General features: G+C 34.4%; 2 protein-coding genes across 2 annotated transcripts in view; both read right to left on the bottom strand.

Moving 5' to 3' along the window:
* LOC134842329 (uncharacterized) lies at positions 1-17549 on the bottom strand. Its single transcript, XM_063858613.1, has 4 exons — positions 16990-17549; positions 4557-4786; positions 2840-2928; positions 1-242 (listed from the first exon to the last, which is right to left on the bottom strand). The coding sequence occupies exons 1-4, from the start codon at positions 17464-17466 to the stop codon at positions 1-3; spliced, it is 1038 nt and encodes a 345-aa protein (XP_063714683.1). The 5' UTR covers positions 17467-17549.
* A 1087-nt stretch (positions 17550-18636) lies between these two features.
* Positions 18637-22945, bottom strand: part of LOC134842844 (uncharacterized) — a 40571-nt gene continuing 36262 nt past the window's right edge. The window contains exon 2 of the mRNA XM_063859343.1: positions 18637-19280. Coding sequence (XP_063715413.1) covers positions 18778-19280 — 503 coding nt within the window. The 3' untranslated portion in view covers positions 18637-18777. The remainder of the gene's footprint in view (positions 19281-22945) is intronic.

The raw sequence follows: 22945 nt of genomic DNA, 5'->3' as shown, positions 1-22945 counted from the left end.
TTATAAAGGCACAAATTCTCGCAGTCTTAAACAACTAGTATCGTGGTCCAGTGCATAAAGCTCGTCTGGGTCCAGAAAATCTCGATGAAAGTTGCTCTGCTGCTCAATATCCAGTTCATATCTGACGTCATCATAGTAGGGAGAAATCTCGGACCAGATGGAATGACGTAATATGTGAAAGGCCTCTTGTCTGGACTCAAGAAATTTAGATACCGTCAACATGAAGGTGGTTTTGCTGTCCTCTGAAATAGCAAGTAGTTAATTTGCATTGAGTGAGATATTAATTTTTTCGTCTTAATCTAAATCTATTTGATTTCTGGGCCGTTGCTGCACGACCGAATTATTTTCGTCCTGAAGAAAAAATGATCAGACCATCGTTTGTCTGTTCATATTTGTCTTCTTAGCTACCACAGTTTGGAATTTGCTAACGGGTTCAGCAATTTTTACTTAAAATCAAAGTCGTAAAAGTAAAAGGCAAAATCGGCTATCCTTGTTTGCTATGTTTTCGATTTAAATGGAAAGCCTGATTTTGAGTTCAGTCCAAAATTAATCACCTCATAGATTGACTGAATGATCCAATTGGGCAGAAAAAGTGATTTTTTCCAAGTTTATTCCACGAAGACAAGATCTTACGCTTATGCTATCTAATTGACCGTCCATTTTTGTTGGGTCTGTATTAAAGTCGCCTTAAGCCCAATGACACATGCGAACTCATACAGACATAGTTTTTTAATTGCCTTATTTCTTAATTGGGTTTATTACACAGAGGCGAAGGCAGGTTTCGCAAACACTAGCAAGAACACGACAAAAAAGATTTATAAAGTGGAATAAGAAAAGATAGAAATAAGCCTCGAACTAGTAAAACTTTGCTACGTATGTGCTTCGAAACTGCTACCTCAATAATTGGAATCTCACGCCCTACCCTCTCGGCCACGATGGCTTAACAACCGGCTAACACTATTAGCAAATAAAGCAGCTGCATGTGCTAACAAATTGCCAATGCTATGCAGTAGAAGTGGGACCAAATACAAATAGACACAATTTTGCAAGTACTAGTTTGGAACCTACGAAACTGAAGGCATCCACTCTAATTTTGCATGTAACAAATTGAAAAGCATAAAATCACATTATGTATAAATTATGCATTTCAGAAATTGCGAGATAAATAGTGTTAGAAATTCTGTGAAATCGAGTTTTTATAGTTGCTTGTAGTGTTCCGATTTACCTCTGCTGTTTGCAATCTAGTAAAGTAGTAAAGTTTTTTTTTCGTTCAAATTTTTTCGCGCATATGATTTCGGCCTTTTTTTGTCGGTTTACGGAAAATCGCTTCAACGCAAACATTTTTTAATGCTCACTTCTGGATCGCACAAGATGCCAAAAATCTTAATATAATTATTGTTCAAGTTTTTCATGATAACAATATTTTCAGGCTTTTTTGTTTTTTTTCCTCTTTTTTTTCGGGTTGATAGTTTTAGGCCTAGATTAAATGGATTTTAGCCTTATATTGTGTCTTTCGACGAGCGAAAAATCATTTGTGCGTGGGTTTCCGCATGTTGAGGCTGAGGGGACTTAATAACTTCTAGTTAGTCTCAAATTTTTTTTGAGTTTTTTTTGGGCCCAACAGGTCTTGGCCTGTTTTATATCAGCCTAGTGGCCTAATATTGATTCATTTGACGAGCAAATAAAGTTTTTTGAGCGTTTAGCGGGTGAGTTGGACTTGTTAATTTTTAAAAAGCCTAAAGTTTTCTTGATTTTTTAAATTCGGCTTAAAGGCTATCTGATGAGGTATTTTTGATTTTTTCAATTTTTTCCTGTTTTGTATCGCAAGAGGTGCGAAGCTCAGCTTCACCTCTATCTTAATGTTATGTTGATTGAAATAAACAGCTGTTTGCGGTTCATTTAATGAATATAAACTGTATCAACTGTGTTACTTATTATTATTCGAATCTCAGTGCACATACTATCAAAAAGCCGTAACGTGGCACCAAAATTTGCGGCTTACTAAAGTTCGCTATTGTAAAGAATCATGAACGTAGTGAACACTCTTTTATAGATCTTGGTGATTTTTTTGTTTTGTTTTTCAAGAAAAACTCTTGAAATTTGTTCACGCTAAAGTTTGATTTATCGTGGTTTGACTTCTGATTTCTTCTAAATTCACTTCCTTTCTTTTGTTGATAGGAAGGTAATTCGGCTTTTGAACAGCAAAAGTGTAAAAGACACGAAAAAGATGACAGACTATAGTTTCGAAAGTGGGTTTCAATTTTCAGATTTGGTCAACCTTATCAAAAAATGCCGGTCATAAATTGTTCTAGAAATTTTATGAGCTTCAGGGGCATCTATTTTTTTCTTTTAAATTGAAAGCTGAGATGTTTCCAAAAACAAGTCAGTAATTTTTTCTGTTCTTTGCGTTCATGACTCTTTCCCAACTGCCTGCTGGCTATTTTAAATTTTATTAATTATTTATAACTCGGGAAGATCTAAATTTCAAAATTGCGAAGATGTCCTCTTCAAGCGTTCATTTTGTGGTAGCCAACTCTTTTCGAGTAAATATCGCTCAATATATCAATCAGATGAATGGTACTTCTTGATAATCAAAACATAGTTTCAAAAATTTTGAGAATTGTTGGGTTTCTGCGAGATCCATGTTGCGACTTTGCGCGACCCACGCTCCGAGGTTGCGGAGCTCAAACGTCGGGCAGGAGTATGGAATTTCGGTCGCGAAAAGTACTTTAATGCGACGTAGTTTGATCACAACATAAGCTGCGGACCTCAGCTCGGGTTGCACGATACACATAATAAATTTATCCATAATTAATCGTACTGATTCAAAATTGCTTACTAATTTGAGTGTATATTCCTCCTTGAAGCTGTTTACAAATTTGAGGCACATTCATTCCATCTGGCTGCTGTAAATCAGGTTGACTCTTTCTGAAACGCATGCAGTGAGAACTGAAAACTGTTCAATAAGACCGAGAAGTTAGACATTTTAATCATCGATTTAAAACTATGAATTATTACATACTTAGCTCATCGTTTTCTCCCATGGAAAAAGTCTTACGCTCTCCAATAAAAAAACTGCTATTCGTACAAGAAGCGTAATTTTAATCTCAAAACTATACGGTCTTAAGATTTCCAGACGTAACATCAGATATTCAAAATTACGTATTGACAGGGGCGGACACCCCTTCCTCAGGTATTCGACCCGTCACCAATCAAAGAGTCCCACCATTGGTATTATTTCTTGACATCTATTTTCGGCCGACGAACCGTAAAGTTTTTCCAAAGGCACCTTGGGCGCTAATATATACTAATTTTGAAGGAGAGCGTGCGCCGAAAAAAAAACACGGTTTTTTTGGCCGAAATTTTCTAAAAATGGCTCAAAAACGGCATATTGAGCTTTTTTTTCAAAATTTTGCCTGCAGTGCAAAAACTATTGTCAAAAAGACCCTATTAAAGTGTCCTAGGAGCACCTGCAAAATCAATTGGGTTGATTCAGTCAGCTCTGTTTAACTTAATTTTTCTCAAAAAAAGTCAATCAAGATGCTTAAAATTTATAAAACCCTGGTTTACAGAAATGCTTTTTCAATAAGTTTGGTCGGGTGGATCTAGTATTTTCTCGATGGGGGGGGGGGGGGGGGGCGAATTTTCAAAAAATTTTCGAAAATTTTGTCGACTTTTATTAGGTCGACCAAATTGATTTTCCGCTCTCCCAAAGCACCAAAAGCATTAAAAAGACCCTGTTTTGGTCAAATTTTGTGCGCCGCAGGCATAATTTTGAAAAAAAACAGGCCAAAAAAGGCATTTTTGAAAAAAGTTGACCAAAAAATTGCGCTTTTTAGGCGCGCGCTCTCCCCTTCCCTCCTTCTTCCCTAAATATGGATATCTCAAAATAGTACTTAGGGTCGGCAGGTGGTCAATTCCCTGAGAGAGAAAGGACGTCCGTCCCCACCCCCTCCCTAAATTCACCCCTTAGTTCGGTAGTTACGCTTGCGATTAGAAATATTTTTGTCTCGTTCGTCAGCTTGTATGGTAACTTTTCGTTAACCAAATGACAGATTTTGAGCACATTTGCTTTTTAAACATCCATTTCATTCGATTCTTCTAATCTGCTGTAACTTGAACAAATCAGACTTTGTAAAATTTAGTTCAATTTTGCTAAAATGTTTGTAATATATTGTTTCCTAAGCATGTGCGGGCTTCGAGGGGTAAATTTTTATTTATCAACTGAAGTCTGCGTAAAAATTAACGGCTTTGTGTTTTACATTTCAATGCTATTTCGAGCGAGCAAAAATGTTTTTCAAAATAAATTACATTCGAGACAAATCGAGCTCAGCATATTTATGAATAATTTTGGTTTGATAAAAGTATGAAGTCAAAATGGCAAAAAACAACTGGTAATAGTATAGTATCTTAATGCTTTAACACTGGATCTAAGCGGAACCAGCACCATAAAAAATTGATATTGAGAAGAACAAGCATTTTTGCGAACAAGGAATCCACAAATTATCTTGCAAGGCCACCTGCTTTTGTTCTTAAAAAAACCTTTCTGCTCTTACATTATAGTAATCTGTCTCTTCAGTCCAGGCATGATGAAAATATGGTGAGTGTGATTCAGTCTCTCGTACTGGTCATGAGTCACTATCGCAAATGTGCCACTCCCATCCACTATTCGCATGTCACTCTCTTCGCATGTAGTCTTCAGTTTCTGTGCGAAGCCGAGAATGTCGTCCTTGAACTTATCGGATAATTTGGACGCCGAGTCAGATACTCGCTTTTTGTTTCTGCCCTGAAAATCGAAATTCGAATTATTTGCTTCAAACCAAATACTTTTTGTTGGGTGTGAAGTTGTTTCAAAATTAAATAAATAAAGATGAAAAACGTGAATATTTTTTTGGACCTTTTTGCAAGCACTTTGGTCGAGGAGGTTTTTGTAATTTTAGTATACTTGCATGGTTTTACCGCGTTGTTGGTCGTCTGAATTTTGATTTTCTGAGAACTGTTTGATTATTTTTCCCGCATAAAAGCCATCACGTTTGCTAAGACTTGGACATTTTTTTCATAAGAAACATTTGTTATGCCTTAAACCTTCTGCTTTCTTTCAAACTTCTATAGTAAAAACAAATGTTGAAAACATTTTCGTAAAAAACATTGTGATTAAATCTGGTGCTTTAATTATTTTTTAAAAAAATTACAGTTCGAATCGATCAATTATTACATTTCTTTTCAAACGACAAACAGTTGGATACACTGTGTAAGTGAACTGTTTCCAAAGGAGTTTTAGTCAAAAACTTGTTAAACTGCTTTTTTTTCGACGTCATTTATTGTTTCGACTTTCAAAGATTGTGAACAATGTATTTGAACAGGGTAGTTTTTAGTTTCACAAACTAAAAGCTCTGTCGGGGGATTGATCCCTAGATTTTCGTGGTCCCCGCCGAGTTCGCTCACCACTGTTTTAACATAACACCATAACACCTATCTAACGAAACTGCTCGTTTTATACTGCAATGCTGAAAATGTAACGCGCATTATTTACGTGTGGCGAATTATTCCGCACTACAAATCGTTTCATCTTAAACTTAGGCAAGCTAATTGATCTTATTAATTCCATTACCCTTACATTTTGATACTACCAGCCTAAAATTCATAGTTCGTCAATTGTTCATAAAGCAAAAACTATTAGAGACCAGTTAATGGGCAGTCAAAACATCCAGAGTTTGCCTCTAGTACGAGCATTTTGTTGTTATATTACTGAGAGCCTACGAAACGATGATTTTTCTTCAAAAATTAAGGTTGTTAATACTGCAGTTGTAAGAAAATTGTTTTCAAGGCAACAAATACCACCATTACAGAGTGGATTTACCATTTAAGCCTGAGTAAACTCCTAAGGTAACAAAATATAACCTATTGTAAAAAATTAAAAGTAACTAATGTCAATCTGTTGTCAGTTAAAAAAACTCTGTCGTAATAAGTGAATTTCAGAGAAGCAGTTCGACCAAGTTCTAAATCGAATTAATTCCACGCCGAATCAGATACCGGTTTTTTGTTTTCGATTTGGACGCCAAGTCAGATAATTGTTTTTTTGTTTACATTTTATAAAAAGTGGGGGCCTAGACAGAAAACAAAAAAGCGATATTAAAAAAAACGGATTTTAGACTCTCGCAAAGCTGTAACTTTAAAAATTTAGACAAAACTGAGCTGTTAGCGGGTGTCAAAAGTGTTTACAGACTACAAATTCTTTGGTTTGAGTTTTAGATTACCACGCCTAGTCAGATAGTCGTTTTTTGTTTTTCATTTTACTAAGAAACTGCGGGCCTAGACAAAAAACAAAATTTCCCTACAAAGTTAGTGTATCTTGGTGCCAAAGACGCCTTCAAAATCATTTTGGGTTGGTCGGCCCAAAAAGAATGTAGAAAAAAAACGAAGAGGGTCATATCTTTAGGGGGAAAATATTGTTATTTGGTTCTAAGTTGGAGATTTTTAGCAATCAAAATCGAACAATTCATATGCAGCGCTTACCAAATTAAAGGCTCGGGTGCAAGATAGAAGGGGGATTTAACTTGATTCAAACTGTCATTTTTGTACATTTTTTGTGTTTTGAGTTTGTTGTTGTCATTTTTTGAATTGGTGGTCCGATTTTTAGGTTAGACGGAATGATTTTCAATTTTTAAATTTTTATGCTTGTCGATACACCGCCAGCTAAAATTTATATGAGATGTGTTGAACTTGAGCAGTTTCTCCTCTGACGCCCAAAACTTAATGCTGATTTTATCGAAACACATGTTTTGCAGAGTTCTGATGTTCGTGTGGTTTTTCTTCTTGTAATTTTCCCTTAAGTTTCGCTTGATTCCAATTTCCTTGTGACGTTGCAATTTGATTTTTTTTCTAAGATAGCAAACAATTCAAAGACAAATTCTGCTTCCTCCCTCCCTTAGTAAAATTGTCAGTTTTGTGCTCTCTTCCTACCTGGGTAAAGTTGTCAGTTTTATACTAAAAAGTGTTATTCTAATATCCCTGCAAAAATTGCGACCAATTTGGTTGATGTCTAATTTTTAACACCCATATTACCTCAAATGTTATCAAGCTTGGTGCTTCGATTTATTCTGCAGTGGAAACTGGTCGAAACTGTTTATCTGAAATTCACTTATTACGACTGGTTTCTCTAACGCTTCACGAGTTGTTCCACCGACAACAGATTGACATTAGTTAGTTCTACTTTATTACGTTAACCTATATTTTGTTACTTTAGGTGTTTACTTAGGCTTAACTGGTAGAACCACTAATTAGTAGTGGTGATTTTTGCGTTGAAAACAGTTGTCTGAGGACTGCAGGACTAAAAACCCTTCTGGCTAAAAAAAGCCACCGTTTCAACTAACAGTCGGTTTTATCTCGAAAACAAAAGACATAGAAATTGGAATTTTTTGTTTTCAACAAAATGAATTTTCGTTTTTCACGTTTTCTTTGTTTTTCTCTTCAAGTTATCAAGATACAAGGTTCAAATTTTGAAAAAAAATATATATGATACTAATTTTAATGACTGAACTGAGCCAAAATTCGAGAACTATATCATAACTAGTTTTAGAGATGTTTTTGCTGTAGAAACAACCTCGCAAGCAGTACAAAAAATTTAAAAAAAAATTAAAAGGAATCGAATTAGTTCCTTGGGAAGCTGATGAGATTGTATTAATGTTTATTCTGCCGAAAACTGAGGGATAGCAGAAATAGCAGAGACTGGGTCCGGCGTAAGAAAAAGGCTAAACATTTCTGAATAATGTTGCGCTGATGATTGAATTCAGTCATATAAAATCGTGCACAGGCTTCTCATTAGCATGTCTGTTGTGATGAAAACTTCCCAATTTTCTGGTATAAGCTCCCAAAAAAATTTATTGTATATATCGCCAAAACAAGTATGACGGTATCCAAGCAGAACCAAGTATATCTGTTAATTTGTTATCTTTCATTTTTCGGCACTATAAAGAGTAAGTCGCGCTCATCAACATTCTGAAGAATTAATTTCAGCCCGTATATTCCATTTTTTTTATACTGTTTGCAAGATTACTTCCATTGCAAAACACCTCTAAAAATGTTTATGATTTAGTTCTCGAATTTTGGCACAGTTCAGTCATTATAATTAGTATTATCTTTTTTTTTCAAAATTTGAGCCTTGTATCTTGATAACTTGCAGAGAAAAACAAACAAAACGTGAACAACGAAATTCCAATTTGTTCTAAACAAAAATTGCTAAATAGTGTCTTCTGTTTTCGAGATAAAACCGACTGTTAGTTAAAATGATGGCTTTTTTTAACAGAAAGGGTTTTTAATCCTGCAGTTCTCAGACAACTGTTTTCAACGCAATAATTACAACTACTAATGAGTGCATTTATCAATTAAGCCTAAGTTAACACCTAAGGTATCTTGATAACTTGCAGAGAAAAGTCAGCAATTCATCAAGATACAGACTCACGTTTTGTTTGTTTTTCTTTGCAAGTTATCAAGATACAAGTTTCTTGATAATTTGCAGAATAAAAACAAACAAAACGTGAACCATGAAATTTCATTTCGTTGAAAACAAAAATAGGAAATTCTATGTCTTTTGTCATCGAGATAAAACCGAATGTTAGTTAAAACGTTGACTTTTTTAACCAGTAATGGTAATTAACCCTGCAGTCCTCAGACAACTGTTTTCAACGCAAGAATTACCACTACCAATGAATGGATTTATCAATTAGGCGTAAGTAAACACCTAGGGTAGCAAAATATAGGTTAAGAAAATAAAGTAGAACTAACTAATGTCAATCTGTTGTCGGTAGAACAACTCGTGAAGCGTTAGAGAAATCTGTCGCAATAAGTGAATTTCAGATAAACAGTTTTGACCAATTTGCAATGCAAAATAACTTGAAGCACCAAGCTTGATAACATTTGAGGTAATAAGGGTGTTAAAACTCAGACATCAACCAAATTGGTCGATATTATTTGCACGGATAAAAGAATATTACTTTTTGTATAAAACTGACAATTTCACTGAAGGCGGATTTAAGGGAGGTGGAGAGTAGAATTTGATTTTGATTTGTTGACTATCTTTGAAAAAAATCTAATTGGAACGTCACAAGGAAACTTGAATCAAGCAAGGAAAATTACAAGAAGAAATACCACACGAACATCAGAACTCTGCAAAACATGTGTTTCGATAATATCAGCATTAAGTTTTGGGCGTCAGAGGAGAAACTGCTCAACTTACACAAGTCATATAAACTTTAGCTGGCGGCGTATCGACTAACATAAAATTTTAAAAATTGAAAATCGTTCCGTCTAACATAAAAATTGGACCACCAATTCAAAATATGACAACAACAAACACAAAACACAAACAATTTTACAAAAATTACAGTTTGAATCAAGTTAAATCCCTCTTCTATCTTGCACCCGAGCCTTTAATTTGGTGAGGGCTGCATATGAATTGTTCGATTCTGATTGCTGAAAATCTCCAACTTAGAACCAAAATAACATTATTTTCCCCTTAGAGATATGACCCTCATTGTTTTATTTTTACATTTGCCGACCAACCCAAAATGATTTTGAAGGCGTCTTTGGCTCCAAGATACACTAACTTTGAAGGGAATTTTTCTTTTTTGTCTAGGCCCGCAGTTTCTTAGTAATACGAAAAACAAAAAATGATTACCTGAATAGGCGTGGAAATGTTTCGTTTTGGAAATTGGTCGAATGGCTTATTTAAGAGTCACTTATCAGAGTTTTTAAAACCGAAAACAGATTGACATTAGTTACTTTTACTTTGTTTCCTTAGGCTATATTATGTTACCTTAGCTGTTAACTAAGGCTTAAATGATAAATCCACTCATTTGTAGTGGTAGTTAGCGCCTCGAAAACAGTTTTTTCGAGGACTGCATGATTCACAACCCTTAATTGATAAAAAATCTAACGTTTCAACTAACAGTCGGTTTTTGCTCTAATTTTAAAGACATAGAAGTTGCAATATTTGTTTTCAACGATATGAGGTTTTGTTGTTCACGTTTTTTTTTCTCTGCAAGTTTCGGAGAAGCAGGGCTCAAATTTTCACAAAAGGTAGATGATACGAATAGTAAGGACTCAACTGAGCCAAAACTGGAGAACTACATGAAAAATGAAAGATAATAAATTAACATATATACTTGGTTCTGCTTGGAAACCGTCATATTTGTTTCAGGGACATATACATTGAATTTTTTTGGGAGCTTATACCAGAAATTTGGGAGAGAATTCATCACAACACGCATGCATGCATCAGAAGCCTGTGTATGGCAGTATAAACATTAATATAAGCTCATCGGCTACCCAGGGAATTAGTTTGATCCCTTTTTTTCAAAATTTTGCGGGGTTGTTTCCACAGCGAAAAAATCTCTAAAACTAGTTATGATATAGTGGCTAATTTACGCCTTCAAAACATGTTTTCTCAAATTTTGACTCGTGTGAGCCCTTACAATCAGTTTTATCTTTTTTTCAAAATTTGAACCCTGCATGGTAAATAGTTGCAGAGTAAACGAAAAAAAAACGTGAAAAAAATTTCGTAGATTTGCTCTTTGAAAACAATAAGCTGCAACTTTTATATCCCGTGATTGTAAATTCTTTGTTGATTTCTGTTAAGTTATAGTCGAAAATTTTGTACTAAAGTTAAATTCAATTCGTGAAAAACGTTGGAATGATTTTTGCACCAAAATAAAGATTCTCCAGATTTAAACCAGCGAGAGTTTTTCTGGGAATCCCAAAGTATTCGACATCAAAAAAAATTTCTAAATATTTTGTTTCTGTGAGACGTTAAGTATATTTAAATGATGCCAACTTTACGAAGATAGTCTGCTTCTTTTCAAATATTTGAAGATGTGGACTGATTTTGATAAGCGAAGCTCTTTGTTGCTACTCGAGGCAATTTATATGGACTTTTTCTGCGTCCTGATAGAAATACAGCCAAACGTTGCAGGGTGTCAAAAACATCTCTCAGATGAACTTTAAAAACAAAGAACTGTTGAGTATTTGAGCTGAGGGATTGAGTGTGAAAATGTGTGGATCTTGTTAACTATTTCCCCTCCCTTTTGGACCTTGTTAATTACCCCCCCCCCCCCAATGCATGGATAATTTTTGACAACATTTCTGTATAAAATATGCATTTCAAAAATGCCAAAAATTAAGTTGGTTTCCAATTTCGCGCGTTCGTATTTGTTTTACACCCTATTTATACAATACCCATTAGAGTTTGTAATGTCGTTCGAATCACGACTAAAAGTTCTTTAATATGATATTTCATTTGACCCTGTTCGATGATTTTTTTGGTACTTGATTTTGCGTGTAAATAAAAAAAGAAAAAACTAAAACACACCCGAATACAAAGCTTATCTTCAGCTTTAGCCGTTACAATAAATCAATTTTGAGCTTCAGTCGTTACAATAAATCGATTTCCAAAATATTTCTAATTTTGGCGGACGCAATTAATTTTTGGCCATACCTTAAACTGGGCTGAAATTTCATTAAGTGTGCACAATTTTTTAAACGCATCTTTCTAAACAGAAATGGAAATAAAAATTTCCTTACTGAAAAAATGTGTTTCATTAAATAATTTGGTCAATCCGATTACCAATCATCAAGTTATTGTTTTTCAGGTACGTTTTTGGTTTGTTTTTGTTGAATATCACTGTTTCACTTGGTGTAAAATCACTAGTACAAAAAAACAAGCTCCACTTACTTGACGCTTTAGACTTATATAACCAAAAAATGCTTCAACAGTTTTTAACTTAACCTGGGCAACCCTTTTTTATTACGTAAATCAAAGTTAAAACCTGTAGCACATTTTTTTACATCTCAAAGTTTCGGAACTTCAATACTATTTCATTCTCGACTCTGTGGTTTTTTGGCTCTGTTAAACGCGCCAAGACTTTGCATATTTTTAGTTTTTATAAATTTTGCGAAGCTTGAAAAGATTCACCAAATATTTTCATCAATTCTGAAGTGTCCCAGGGACTATTTTGGGACCACTTATTCTCTTACTTTATATAAATTATTCGATAAGATCTAAGAACAGCTCTAATTTAATACAAATTGCAGATGATATAGCATACGTTAGATGGCTAGCTTGCTTGTGCCCTTTCAACATGACATACAACTGGTGATAAGAAAAATTGATTACTGGTTCAATTGCGTCAAACCGACCTTAAATAGCAACATACCGAAAACATATACCAAAAAACAAAAGTGAAAACTCTAGTTTGAAATAATTGACCAGAGTTCAAGATGGATATTTATTTGTTTTAATGTGTTCAATGTATTCAAATGTTTTCAAAAAGGGTAATTTGAACTGTTAATTTGTGTGTTCAAAAATTTCAGTTATATGCTGTCCATGAACCGTTATATTATTGCCAATTTTATGAGGGATTTTTTCTGCAAATTCGATAAAACCTCCACTGGATTTCCTTAATTTAGAACTTTTGAATCATCATAGTCGTCAAAACTTACCGAGACCCTAACTTATTTTTATCTGAAGGTCCCTAGTAACAAAATTCATAAAATTTACATTTTTAATTGAAGTTTTGCGCAAACATTTTCAAAAAGGCGAGAATGTTATTCAACTCATTCAAGGAGGTTTAAACTGAAACTAAAAATATTCATGAATTCCTATATTTTTTAATTGGAAACGCAGTTTCTTCCATGAGCCAACGTATAGAACTACCAGAAAGGTCTTAGTGACCTGTTTTGCATCCATGGAAGTGTATATGCAACTATTTGCCAATGCCTATTCGAATGAAATCAATATTCAATTTCCAAAAAGCCTTATGCATCATTAAAAAAGTAATTGTTTGAACTGAATAAAGTTTCATGAATTCATCCTTTGGGAGCCTAATTAAGCTTTCGCTTTTGTGCCATTATTGTTTTCAAGCACAGTCCTGACACCGCCGACCAACCCTCGATCTATATTTTGAATACCCAGTGCAATCGAATGACGCAAAAGTTGATTGAAACTCGGGGAAAAATACTTTTTAGTCTACAAAAACTTAATTCAAATATGACATGCAAAAACTTAAGAGCACATCGAAACCGGCATATTAATGGATGGAAAACCTAAATGGTTGAAGATGAAAAATGATCCGACCGCTTGGGGGTTTCAATCTTTTTATATACTTTCCATGTACTTCTAAGTATGTAATACTTATTCAGGCATCGATTTAACAATCGACCTCTTTAAAGATTGAAGGGTTTCCAGAGCGCTGTCACAGAATATTTGATGAATGGTTCCGTTGCTTTACTAGCTTTTATGGTGCCACAAAATGGTAGTATACATTTCATTCACGCGAATTTGATACTTATACAGTAGCATCAAAAATGGAATCAGAGGAGTTCCTAATAATGCGTTCATACATTTTTCCGAAACGGAAAGAAAACAATAAGTATCTGTTTTATTTTTGAAAATCACCACAAAACTTTGACACATTCGCAATTAGATAACCTATAATTTTTAGGTGACCTTTTATACATACCTTATCCTTGAAAAAGATCTTTAAAAAGAATCAAAAAAAGATAACGGACATAATTTAATGATTGAATTGAAAATATTCGTTCCATTCGTGACGCTTCTTGTTCCAACTACCACCGAGGGATGGGAAGGCGTATTTCCCCAGGTAGTTTGCCTTCAAGCGCAACCATTTACTACGAAAAGGCTCTTAGGGGAGTAATTACAGAATCATATTAAAAATTTTTAATTTTGGTTTGGACTCCGAATGATATTCAGGTTTAGTTTGCGAACAAAATGCCAATCAAAAACAATATTGAAAAGTTGCGGATTCCTCTTGATATGTGGGACGTGAAAAAATGTGGCGGATCGCAAGCGCTTTTTTCGCAGCAGCCTAATTGAAAGAGTTTAAAGTTGTTTTTTCCGATAGAAGCTGTAATTAAAGTGCCCAAGGGAAATAGAAACGCGGAACATTTTAAAAAACAAAAATCAATAAATGGCCGCACTTCAGCCTCAACTGTCTAGTTTTTAATGTTCCGACCATCAAAAATGGGCAAGAGGGTGTGTTCGGGTGTATTTTAATTTTTTCTTTTTTTAAGTGCCACAAATAATCATCGGACTGGGTTGAATAATATATCTTAATAGGAGTTTTTCAGTTGTGACTCAAACAACATTTGGAAATTTCGCAAAAAAACTTCCTAGTGTCGAGAAAAAACCGTTTCAAAATTTTGATTGTCTAATTTCGAGCAAGTAAAGCAAGCGAGCAGGCTGAAAGTAGTAGTCTAGTAGCAGATTAGTAATAAATAAGCCATGATTTTTAAGCACTCCAATATTTCTTAGCGCCATTTTAGAATAAAAACTTCAAAATTTCAAAAAAAATTTCTGAAAAAATGTATTCAAACTTTTGACTTTTTTAAATAATCTTTCAAAAAAACTGTTTTTTAAAACGCGTTTTTGACTATGAAGTATTAGATATGTCTAAAACCTAGTCTTTTGTTCAGATCTTTCCATTACACCTTGCATAGAAAAAAAACTGAAGTTATTAGAAATAAAATAGATTTTTTTGTAAATTTTTAAAGATGAGGTCAGAATACTCTGTGCTAATTGCACAGGAACAGGCTTTCATTGTTTAAATTCATGATCAGTTTGAGCCTGATTTTTAAATTGGTTGCTTGTATAAAAATATAAATACCAAAAATGAAATTTTTTTGAGAACAATTGTTTTGTTCCGACTTTTGAAAATGGCGAGGAATTTGTATTCGTGTGTATTTCATTTCTTTCCATAGAAAGTCAAATACCAAAAGTAATCATCGAGTTTGCTCGTGTGATATGCCATACTAAAGCCCTTTTAGTCATGCTTCGAGCGACACTGAAAAGTTTTCAAAAAGTTGTTCTAGTGTTGAGAAAAACGGGCTTGAGCCAATTGTTCTCAACTAAGCCTAATTGGCTAGCTTTTCACTCATTTGTATAGTTTTTTCTATCACACGATAAACAGAAAACGGCACTAATGTAAATAAAAGTACAGAAAACTTTTTTATATGTTTTTTTTATGAAAATGTTTGGAACATTCTGTGCTACTTGCACAGCAACCAGCTTTCCTTGTTGCTTTTTTTTGTTTATTTTTCATGCAAAGTTACGTGCAATAAACAATCATCGGACTGGATGGAAAGATATACCATGTTAAAAGCGTTTCAGTCGTGATTCGAACGACCTGAAATAAGTTTTCAAAAAGATGTCCCAATGTCGAGAAAAACTGTTTTAAAAAACTTGATTTTCAGCTTAATTTCGAGCGACTAGAACGAGCGAGCAGGTTTTTTATAGAAAGATGAGCCTTGACAGTTAAGTTTTATTCCAATTGAAAAAAAAATGGTGTTTTCAGCGCCATCTGGGAAAAACACCAAAATTAAAAAAAAATCCTGCAATAAAACTAAAAAAATTTATTTAACGTTTTTAGTTTATATATGATTGCTGTTTGCTTTTTTGTCAATTATCAACAAAAAATGGCTTCCCATTTTGCTTGTTTTACTGTTACTGTCGACTATGCCGTAGTTTTTGGTTTTCTTCTGAAACTTTTATCACACCGCCAATTTGAAAAAAAAAAAACATTTTATGTTGTAGTTTTTTAAGAAAGTGGTCAAAAATTTGTGTGGTTCTTGCATAACAACCGTCTTCTCTCCTTGTCTTTTTTTGGCAATTGTCAATTTGTATTCAGACTTGGAGAGCTGAGGATTAAATTTGGATTCAGTTTGCTCTTTTTCATGCAAAGCCGGACACTTCAATCATAGATCAGATGGATCTAGTGATTCATCTTAACAAAAGCTGTTTTAGTTGCAGCTCGAGCTCCATGATTTTTTGAAAACTTTTCAGTTGTCTGGCAGAAAAATTTTACATAGTGTTTTGTTGTTTTTTAGCTTTTGCAACAACTTTTTTCTTTTTTGTCCATTTGTGCAAAAAAAAACTTTTTGTCTGATTTCGATGGTTTCTGACAAAGTTTTGAGTCTTCTGCATTTTACATGACTTTTTGGGAATTACTTTGACATTTGCTTGCCATTTTCTAGATAAAGAGAATGCTGCAATTATTGTTCCGACTTTCGATACGAAAGTAACGGAATATTTGTGCTCGGGGTGGGTTTTTTTTTCTTCAGACAAATTTCGACTTTTTAACTAGCCATTTTGACGGAATTTTTTTTTATCATTCAAAAGGTATTGTTGTCCTGAGCTTAAAATTGAAAAAATATTTCACCTGTGATCATTTTTCGTAAAATTATGAGGGTTTAAAGATTGCCATTTTGGCCATTTTGACCAATTTGGGACAATTAACGCGCGATATAATTCGCGCTATTAACGCGTAAGCGGAGATTTAATCCATCTTATAAATCGTTCCAAATTGGTTGAACGAAGCTTATTTGTCATAATTTATTTGTTACAAGGAACGAAATCTCTCTTTTTGCACTTTATATGGCGTGTGGGGTGATGATTTTCATAAAAAATTTCAAATTTTAGAAAAAAAATTTTTTCATTTTATTTTATTTTAATTAATTTTTTTATCTTATACTGCTGCTCCATAAACCTTAAAAGGCGGTCGGAACATTCAGGGCTTCGCCCTGATACGAGCAGTCTTGTTTGTTTTTTGGTTTTTATCTTTTTAATTCTCCGCCACCGAAGAATAGGGGTTACTTTGGACTTGTGCTTTTACCATGCACCAGAAGATCAACTACTATAGAAGATTAGAGAAAACTAGTTACATGATACGAGTCATCATGTATTGGGCTTTTTCCAGTTTTCCTCCCTCTTGTAAAATTGTATATGAAAATCGTGTGCAAACTTTACTATGCGGCAATTTGAACGTATGAAACTTTCTTCAAATCTGTCCACTTTAGTAAATAAACGTTCGTAAGTTAAACGTGTGAGAAAATGAAAAGGGGATTAGAAAAAGGAAGCCAGTATTGTAGTTCATCCAGCGAAACCGATTCCAGTTTGCTCAGCCGTATTGAAAAACTTACCATCAGTAATTTCATGGTATCTTTTGAGAAGTTGCACTTGGAAATGGCGTCCAGCTTTGCAATCATATCCGATCCTGTAAAGCCATGCGGGTAGAATTTTTTCACATCCTCAGAGTTTGCCATGTCAAACAGAAAAAACGTCTTCTCGAATCCAGGGTCGAACAGGTGTGGAAAGAGGGCCTGGGCAAAGTTGGTTTTGAACCCTTGGATTACAATTTTAGTAGGATGTCTAATGGTCGTTCCAGAAGGATCAGTATCTACAGACTTTTTCAGTCCATTTGCCAAAATTAGATCCAGATTTTTGTCAGTTTCGAAAGAGTCTTGTGATTTATGTGGTTCAACGGGATCAAAATTAGGTTCATCTATGTCATGTCGGGTCAAATGGTAAATAAAGAAAATCGATAATATCAATAACAGTACTAGAACTGCGTTCGATGTTAAATGTTTTGTTGGAAATTTTAGAGTGATAATGTTCATTTTTTAAACAGCGTAGATAACAAAACGAGTTTTGATATTTCTTTTATATTTGCTCTGGACATATGTTGTCTACGCTTGGACAATTGACCGTTCTAATTTAAAAAAATGAACAATGAAGAAAATGAAAAAATATATATTTGCTTAAGAACTTTTCATTTTTGCTTTTATTTCTTCCCAAAAACATTCAAACGTTAATAGTTCACTGTAATCTCATCCTTATGCCTAGTGCCAAGGATGCTTATTGTTCTGACTTTCGATACGAAAGTAACGGAATATTTGTGCTCGGGGTGGGTTTTTTTTTTCTTCAGACAAATTTCGACTTTTTAACTAGCCATTTTTGACGGAATTTTTTTATATCATTCAAAAGGTATTGTTGTCCTGAGCTTAAATTTGAAAAGATATTTCACCTGTGATCATTTTTCGTAAAATTATGAGGGTTTAAAGATTGCCATTTTGGCCATTTTGACCAATTTGGGACAATTAACGCGCGATATAATTCGCGCTATTAACGCGTAAGCGGAGATTTAATCCATCTTATAAATCGTTCCAAATTGGTTGAACGAAGCTTATTTGCCATAATTGATTTGTTACAAGGAACGAAATCTATCTTTTTGTACTTTATATGGCGTGTGGGGGGATGATTTTCATAAAAAATTTCAAATTTTAAGAGAAAAAAAATTTCATTTTATTTTATTACATTTAATTTTTTTGATGTATTACTGCTGCTCAATAAACCCTAAAAGGCAGTCGGAACATTCAGGGCTTCGCCCTGATACGAGCAGTCTTGTATAAGTTTTGAAAAAGAGTAGCGCAGATTTAGTAGATTAACATTTTTTTTTGTTTCTTTGCCACCTTCATTGGTTATTGGTCCCTTCAGTTGGTAATGAGGCTAGGAACTATGGCATAGGGGATCAAGTTCAATATAGTTTCGAAGCTCTTTCAGTCGTAATGATTCGGATTTCAAATAGTTTATCCTCGAGATAACCATTTTTTTCGCAAAACTCATGTATTCACCTGTAGTGAGTCAAAATTCTATATAGTGAATTTTATATAGTGAATTAGGACCACACTCGGTGAAAAACGGAATAGTGGTGATCTACTTGGCCCCTATATACGCTTTTTTCCTAATCACTCCAACAGTTTTTGTTAATTCATTTTAAAAAATTAAAATGAGCTAATAGATCACTTTATTTCTATCAATCGAATGTTAAAAATAACATGATTTTTTCGTACATGAAATGAATTCTCTAATTTTCAGCACAAACCAATGCAAATCATTGAATAACTTTTTGTGAGTTAACTCGACTGTCTTTAATTGGTGATGAAATTCATTGGTCGCTTGTCGGTAGCAAAATTCATGGGCCTCTTGTTAGTGTTGAAGTTCATGAGTCGTTTCCCGGTGACAAAACTCATGGGTCGTTTAGCAGTGTTGAAACTCATGAGCCTTTTGTTGGTGTCGAAATTCATGAGCCTTTTGTTGGTGTTGAAGTTCATGAGTCGCTTATTGGTGTTGAAGTTCATGAGTCGTTTTGACTCGGGTTCACCCATGGTCACCTCTCGTTTGGTCGGTCTCTCCCAAGAGCGGGTCCGGAAGTTGATCATGCGCTTGTTAAGGCCCCCCTCTGATATCTCCCGCTCTCGCTTATTGCCCCCTCTGCCCATTGGGTTGTAGTTTCTGGTGTTGAAACTGAGGATTCTCTTCGTGTTGGAGTGCAGACCCTCCTCCCACTTGGAACTTTGCAGGTCATTTGCATTGGGAGAGTACTCTGAGGATAGCTCTTCGTAGATTGGAGTCCATTCTCTTTCTGGATAATCTACAGAGAACAAAAAGAATTCAAATCAAGCCATCAGCCTATGTCAAAAAATAAAGTTAAACAAATTTATTCAGGAAAGAGGGAACCACCGTACGAGCTGTTCTGCTCTTGACGGCTTACTGCTTTCGTGCGCAGGTTTTATACGATATCATCTAACCTTTGTGTGATTTTTCAGGCCCGAAAATTATTGTTTCCGCGGCGGATTTCGAAAAATGATCCTCTGAGAGCCTCGTCAAAATTAAAACGCCGTGCAAACTCATGGTTCAAACTCATGGCTCAAATGATATCAAACTCATGATATCAAACTCATGGCTCAAAATCCTAGACAAAAAAGAACAAATAGGTAGTTACAGAATCATAGAGTTTCGCTGTCTAGACTCCTGTTTATTTGCTACGTGCAAACACTTGTGCCCGACAGCCAGTAGGCGGTTTGTTCTGTTTTTGAAGAGTATATTTTATCTTCTTGAGAAAAATAAAAATAAAGAAGTAAATGAAAAACAAAATCGAAAGAAAAATTGCCAAAATATAAATTTAAGCATGAAAAAATTGCAGGTTAATTTCGTGAAAAAACCACTCGACCTGAATAAGGGAAAATAACGCCCGTTCATTGACACTTTAAAAATGCCCCGTGCAATAACACAAGCTCCGCTGATTAACTAATTAAACAAGAAACAGCATCTCTCAGAGTGAAGCCCTGAATATTCTGACTGCCCTTTAGCAGTCAGAATTTTTTTGATGTTCTCAAACTCAATGGCATTTGTAAATTGATTTATGATACGCGTACCAGCGCTTCATTTGAAACGTTAAGTTTGCCTGAATTCAATTTGGAACAGTTTTGGAATCAGATGATTTTGGTGCCATTTTTTCCTCATAAATGAAAAACGTTGAAAATTTGCGCGAATTAATTATTCAATGTGGCCAAAATAGCAACTCCCAAACTCTCATTACTTTGTACTAATGATCGCAGGTGCAACATTGTTTTAAAGTTTGCACGAATTGCATCAATATTTTTCAGTTCTTTTTTTCAGGACAAAATAGTTTGCCGCCTGTGCTGCACGCTGTTAGAAAATTTAAAAAAAATCAGTAGTTATCTCGAACATGCCAGTTTTCAAAAATCCCGATTCTTCTTTAAAAAGTTGGAGCAATGGATCAGGCAGCAAGATTCAGACTCTTTTTGTTTCTAATGAATTGCATAGGAAATAGAATAAAAACAAAAAGCTAAGTTTTTTTTACTTTTCTTTGCATAACGAATAAAAAAGGCTGTCATTTTTTCAAACGTACTGTAAAATTGAAAACTCAATAAAGCGTATCAAGGCAGAATATCAATTATTTTGTTTTAATTTTATCCTCGGTCTTAAAACAAAGACCCGGAGCAATCTAATCGTGTTCTTGCATAGCACAATTAGTTTCATTTTGAGCAAACTCGGTGAAAAATTTGTTTTTTCACATTTTTTTAGTTAGGACATTCAGTTTTTCCAAAGAGATAACGCTAGGTATATAAGCTTTTCAGTATAGTTTTTCAAAAAGGTACACTCTTTTGATATTTTAATTGACATTGAGAAAAACGTAATCATCCAGGCGAATAGAAGAACCATGATGAATCGCTGAAGCTGCAGATAAATATGACTATGATACCATTAAAAACACAACTTAAAAATTCAATTCTTAAAAAAAATTGTTACATAATTGTTAGCCACCCTTTGCCACTGTTCTCAAATTCAAGAGTGGCAAAAGTCTCGCAACGCCTCTTAGAGTAACACAATCTTCAAGGTTTGTTTTAGAAAATCAGGCAGTTAGTTCAAGGCAACCGCTCTTTGTAGGAAGTTTTTTCCTCATAAAATTTTTATTCGATTTTGGTCAAGTATATAACAGTTTTCATCGCAAAAGAATGACATATATTGAACAAAGAAAATGCACAAGCTCAGTCAAGCACCACGGTTAATATAAAACAGCTTGTTCTAAACTTTTATTAGGCTGGTAGCAAAGAGCGAATGGCAGTTTTTAGATCAGAGAAATTACGTATTCTTAGATAACTTCAATAGCAGCAAGATTCAGTTCATTTGTCAGAAGACATTGTAGTCTGTTTATTAACCCAGAAGCTGAATGAAAACTTGGGAAAAATTTTGGAAACTTGTTTATGAAAACGTTTAATTATACTTGCGAGAGCAAGCGTCATGTAACGTAAGTAGAATTTTTCCCAAAACAGTTTTTCTTACAAATCTTACTTACTTTTCTTAGTTGCTTTGTTATTGCATCTCAATAACTTATGGATTCTTTCCCATTTGGCCTAGGGGTTACGCTTTTGCATTTGCATCCTTATGTCTGAGGTTCGACTCCAGGAATATCAGGAAGAGGAGCTTAAAACGTTTTAATCAACATCAATTTTTTTGGCTCAACTGGTGTCTGCTCAGAGGTTGTCGGCTTTGTTTCCGTATCCTACGTATGGTAAAATTTATGCGATTGCTATTTTTTTAACTCGCATGTTTTGCTTGGCACTCTTGGTTAGAATGTACTGGAATAGAAACATACAAAAATTTTAATAGACCTAGTTTTTCCGAGTTTTTTTTTCATTTTTCGTAACTTAGGTTTCTTATGCTCGTGTTGTGTCGTAAGGGATAGAATTTGAGAATGATTCATGAAGTTGTCAGCCAAAAAGCAAAATTTTATTCATCCACCGGAAGACATAGCTGCATCTCAGAGAAAAGATTTTTAATAGTGCGCAGCATGTGCTAATGTTGCATCCGGTTAATCTCCAAAACTAATTGTGAATCGTTAGTTTGCGGTAAGGTATTCAAAAAGTGGATACAATTGAAAGATGAAAAAAATTGCGGTTTAAGTATGATAAGTGGGTCCCAAAAAAGGAAGTATGAAAAAGCTCACGAGGACAAAAGAATACCATAGCAAACCATGTTTTGGAAAATTTCAAGGCCTGGATATTTTTTTTAGAAACCATCTAAAGTTTTTGGCATCCAACTACCATACTTTCACCAAGTTTGTTTTATCAACGGATCCTTGAGGTACTCCTTTTCGAATACTTGAGAACAATTGAAAGTCAACCGTATCAAAAACTGCAGAAACGTATATAGAAAGTACCTACAATTCTATCTTTTAACCAAAATCAAAAAAAGGCAATACAAAAAATACAAGACCGAGTAACTGCAGAAACGTATATAACAAGTACCTACAAGTCTATCTGGTAACCAAAATAAGAAAACTTGTAATACAAAAAAGACCAAACTGTTGGTGTCAGGGCGAAGCAAGGTCTATGTAGTAAGTGTTCATTTGAAATGATAAAATGAAATTCAAAAATAGACAAAGAAGAACCAGTTTCAAGTATTGTTTTTGGATTTGTTTGGGGGAAAGTTTATCAAAAAAAAAACCTTTAAGAAATTTAAAAGTTTTCCTCATTTTCTTTTTATTAGTAAACACTACTTCATAGACCTCAAAAGGCAGTCGGAGTTTTCCCTGCTTCCACCCTGATGAGGCCAGTCTTACTAAGCCTTATTAATAAAATGCGAGACGCTAACGCATACTTTGGGTTCTACACAGCGTGTGGATAAAAAGAAAAAAATGAAATAAGCTTCTCTATTTTAAATATAAATTTTTCTAGCAAAATTTTCAAATTGGTTTTAAAGTGCAATCGGAAAGTTCAAGTTTTGCTCTGC

Source organism: Symsagittifera roscoffensis, chromosome 3, assembly GCF_963678635.1.
Source record: "Symsagittifera roscoffensis chromosome 3, txSymRosc1.1, whole genome shotgun sequence".
Classification (NCBI taxonomy): Eukaryota; Metazoa; Xenacoelomorpha; order Acoela; family Convolutidae; genus Symsagittifera; species Symsagittifera roscoffensis.
The sequence above is the reverse complement of the archived record's forward strand: the minus strand, read 5'-3'. Positions and strand labels throughout refer to the sequence as shown.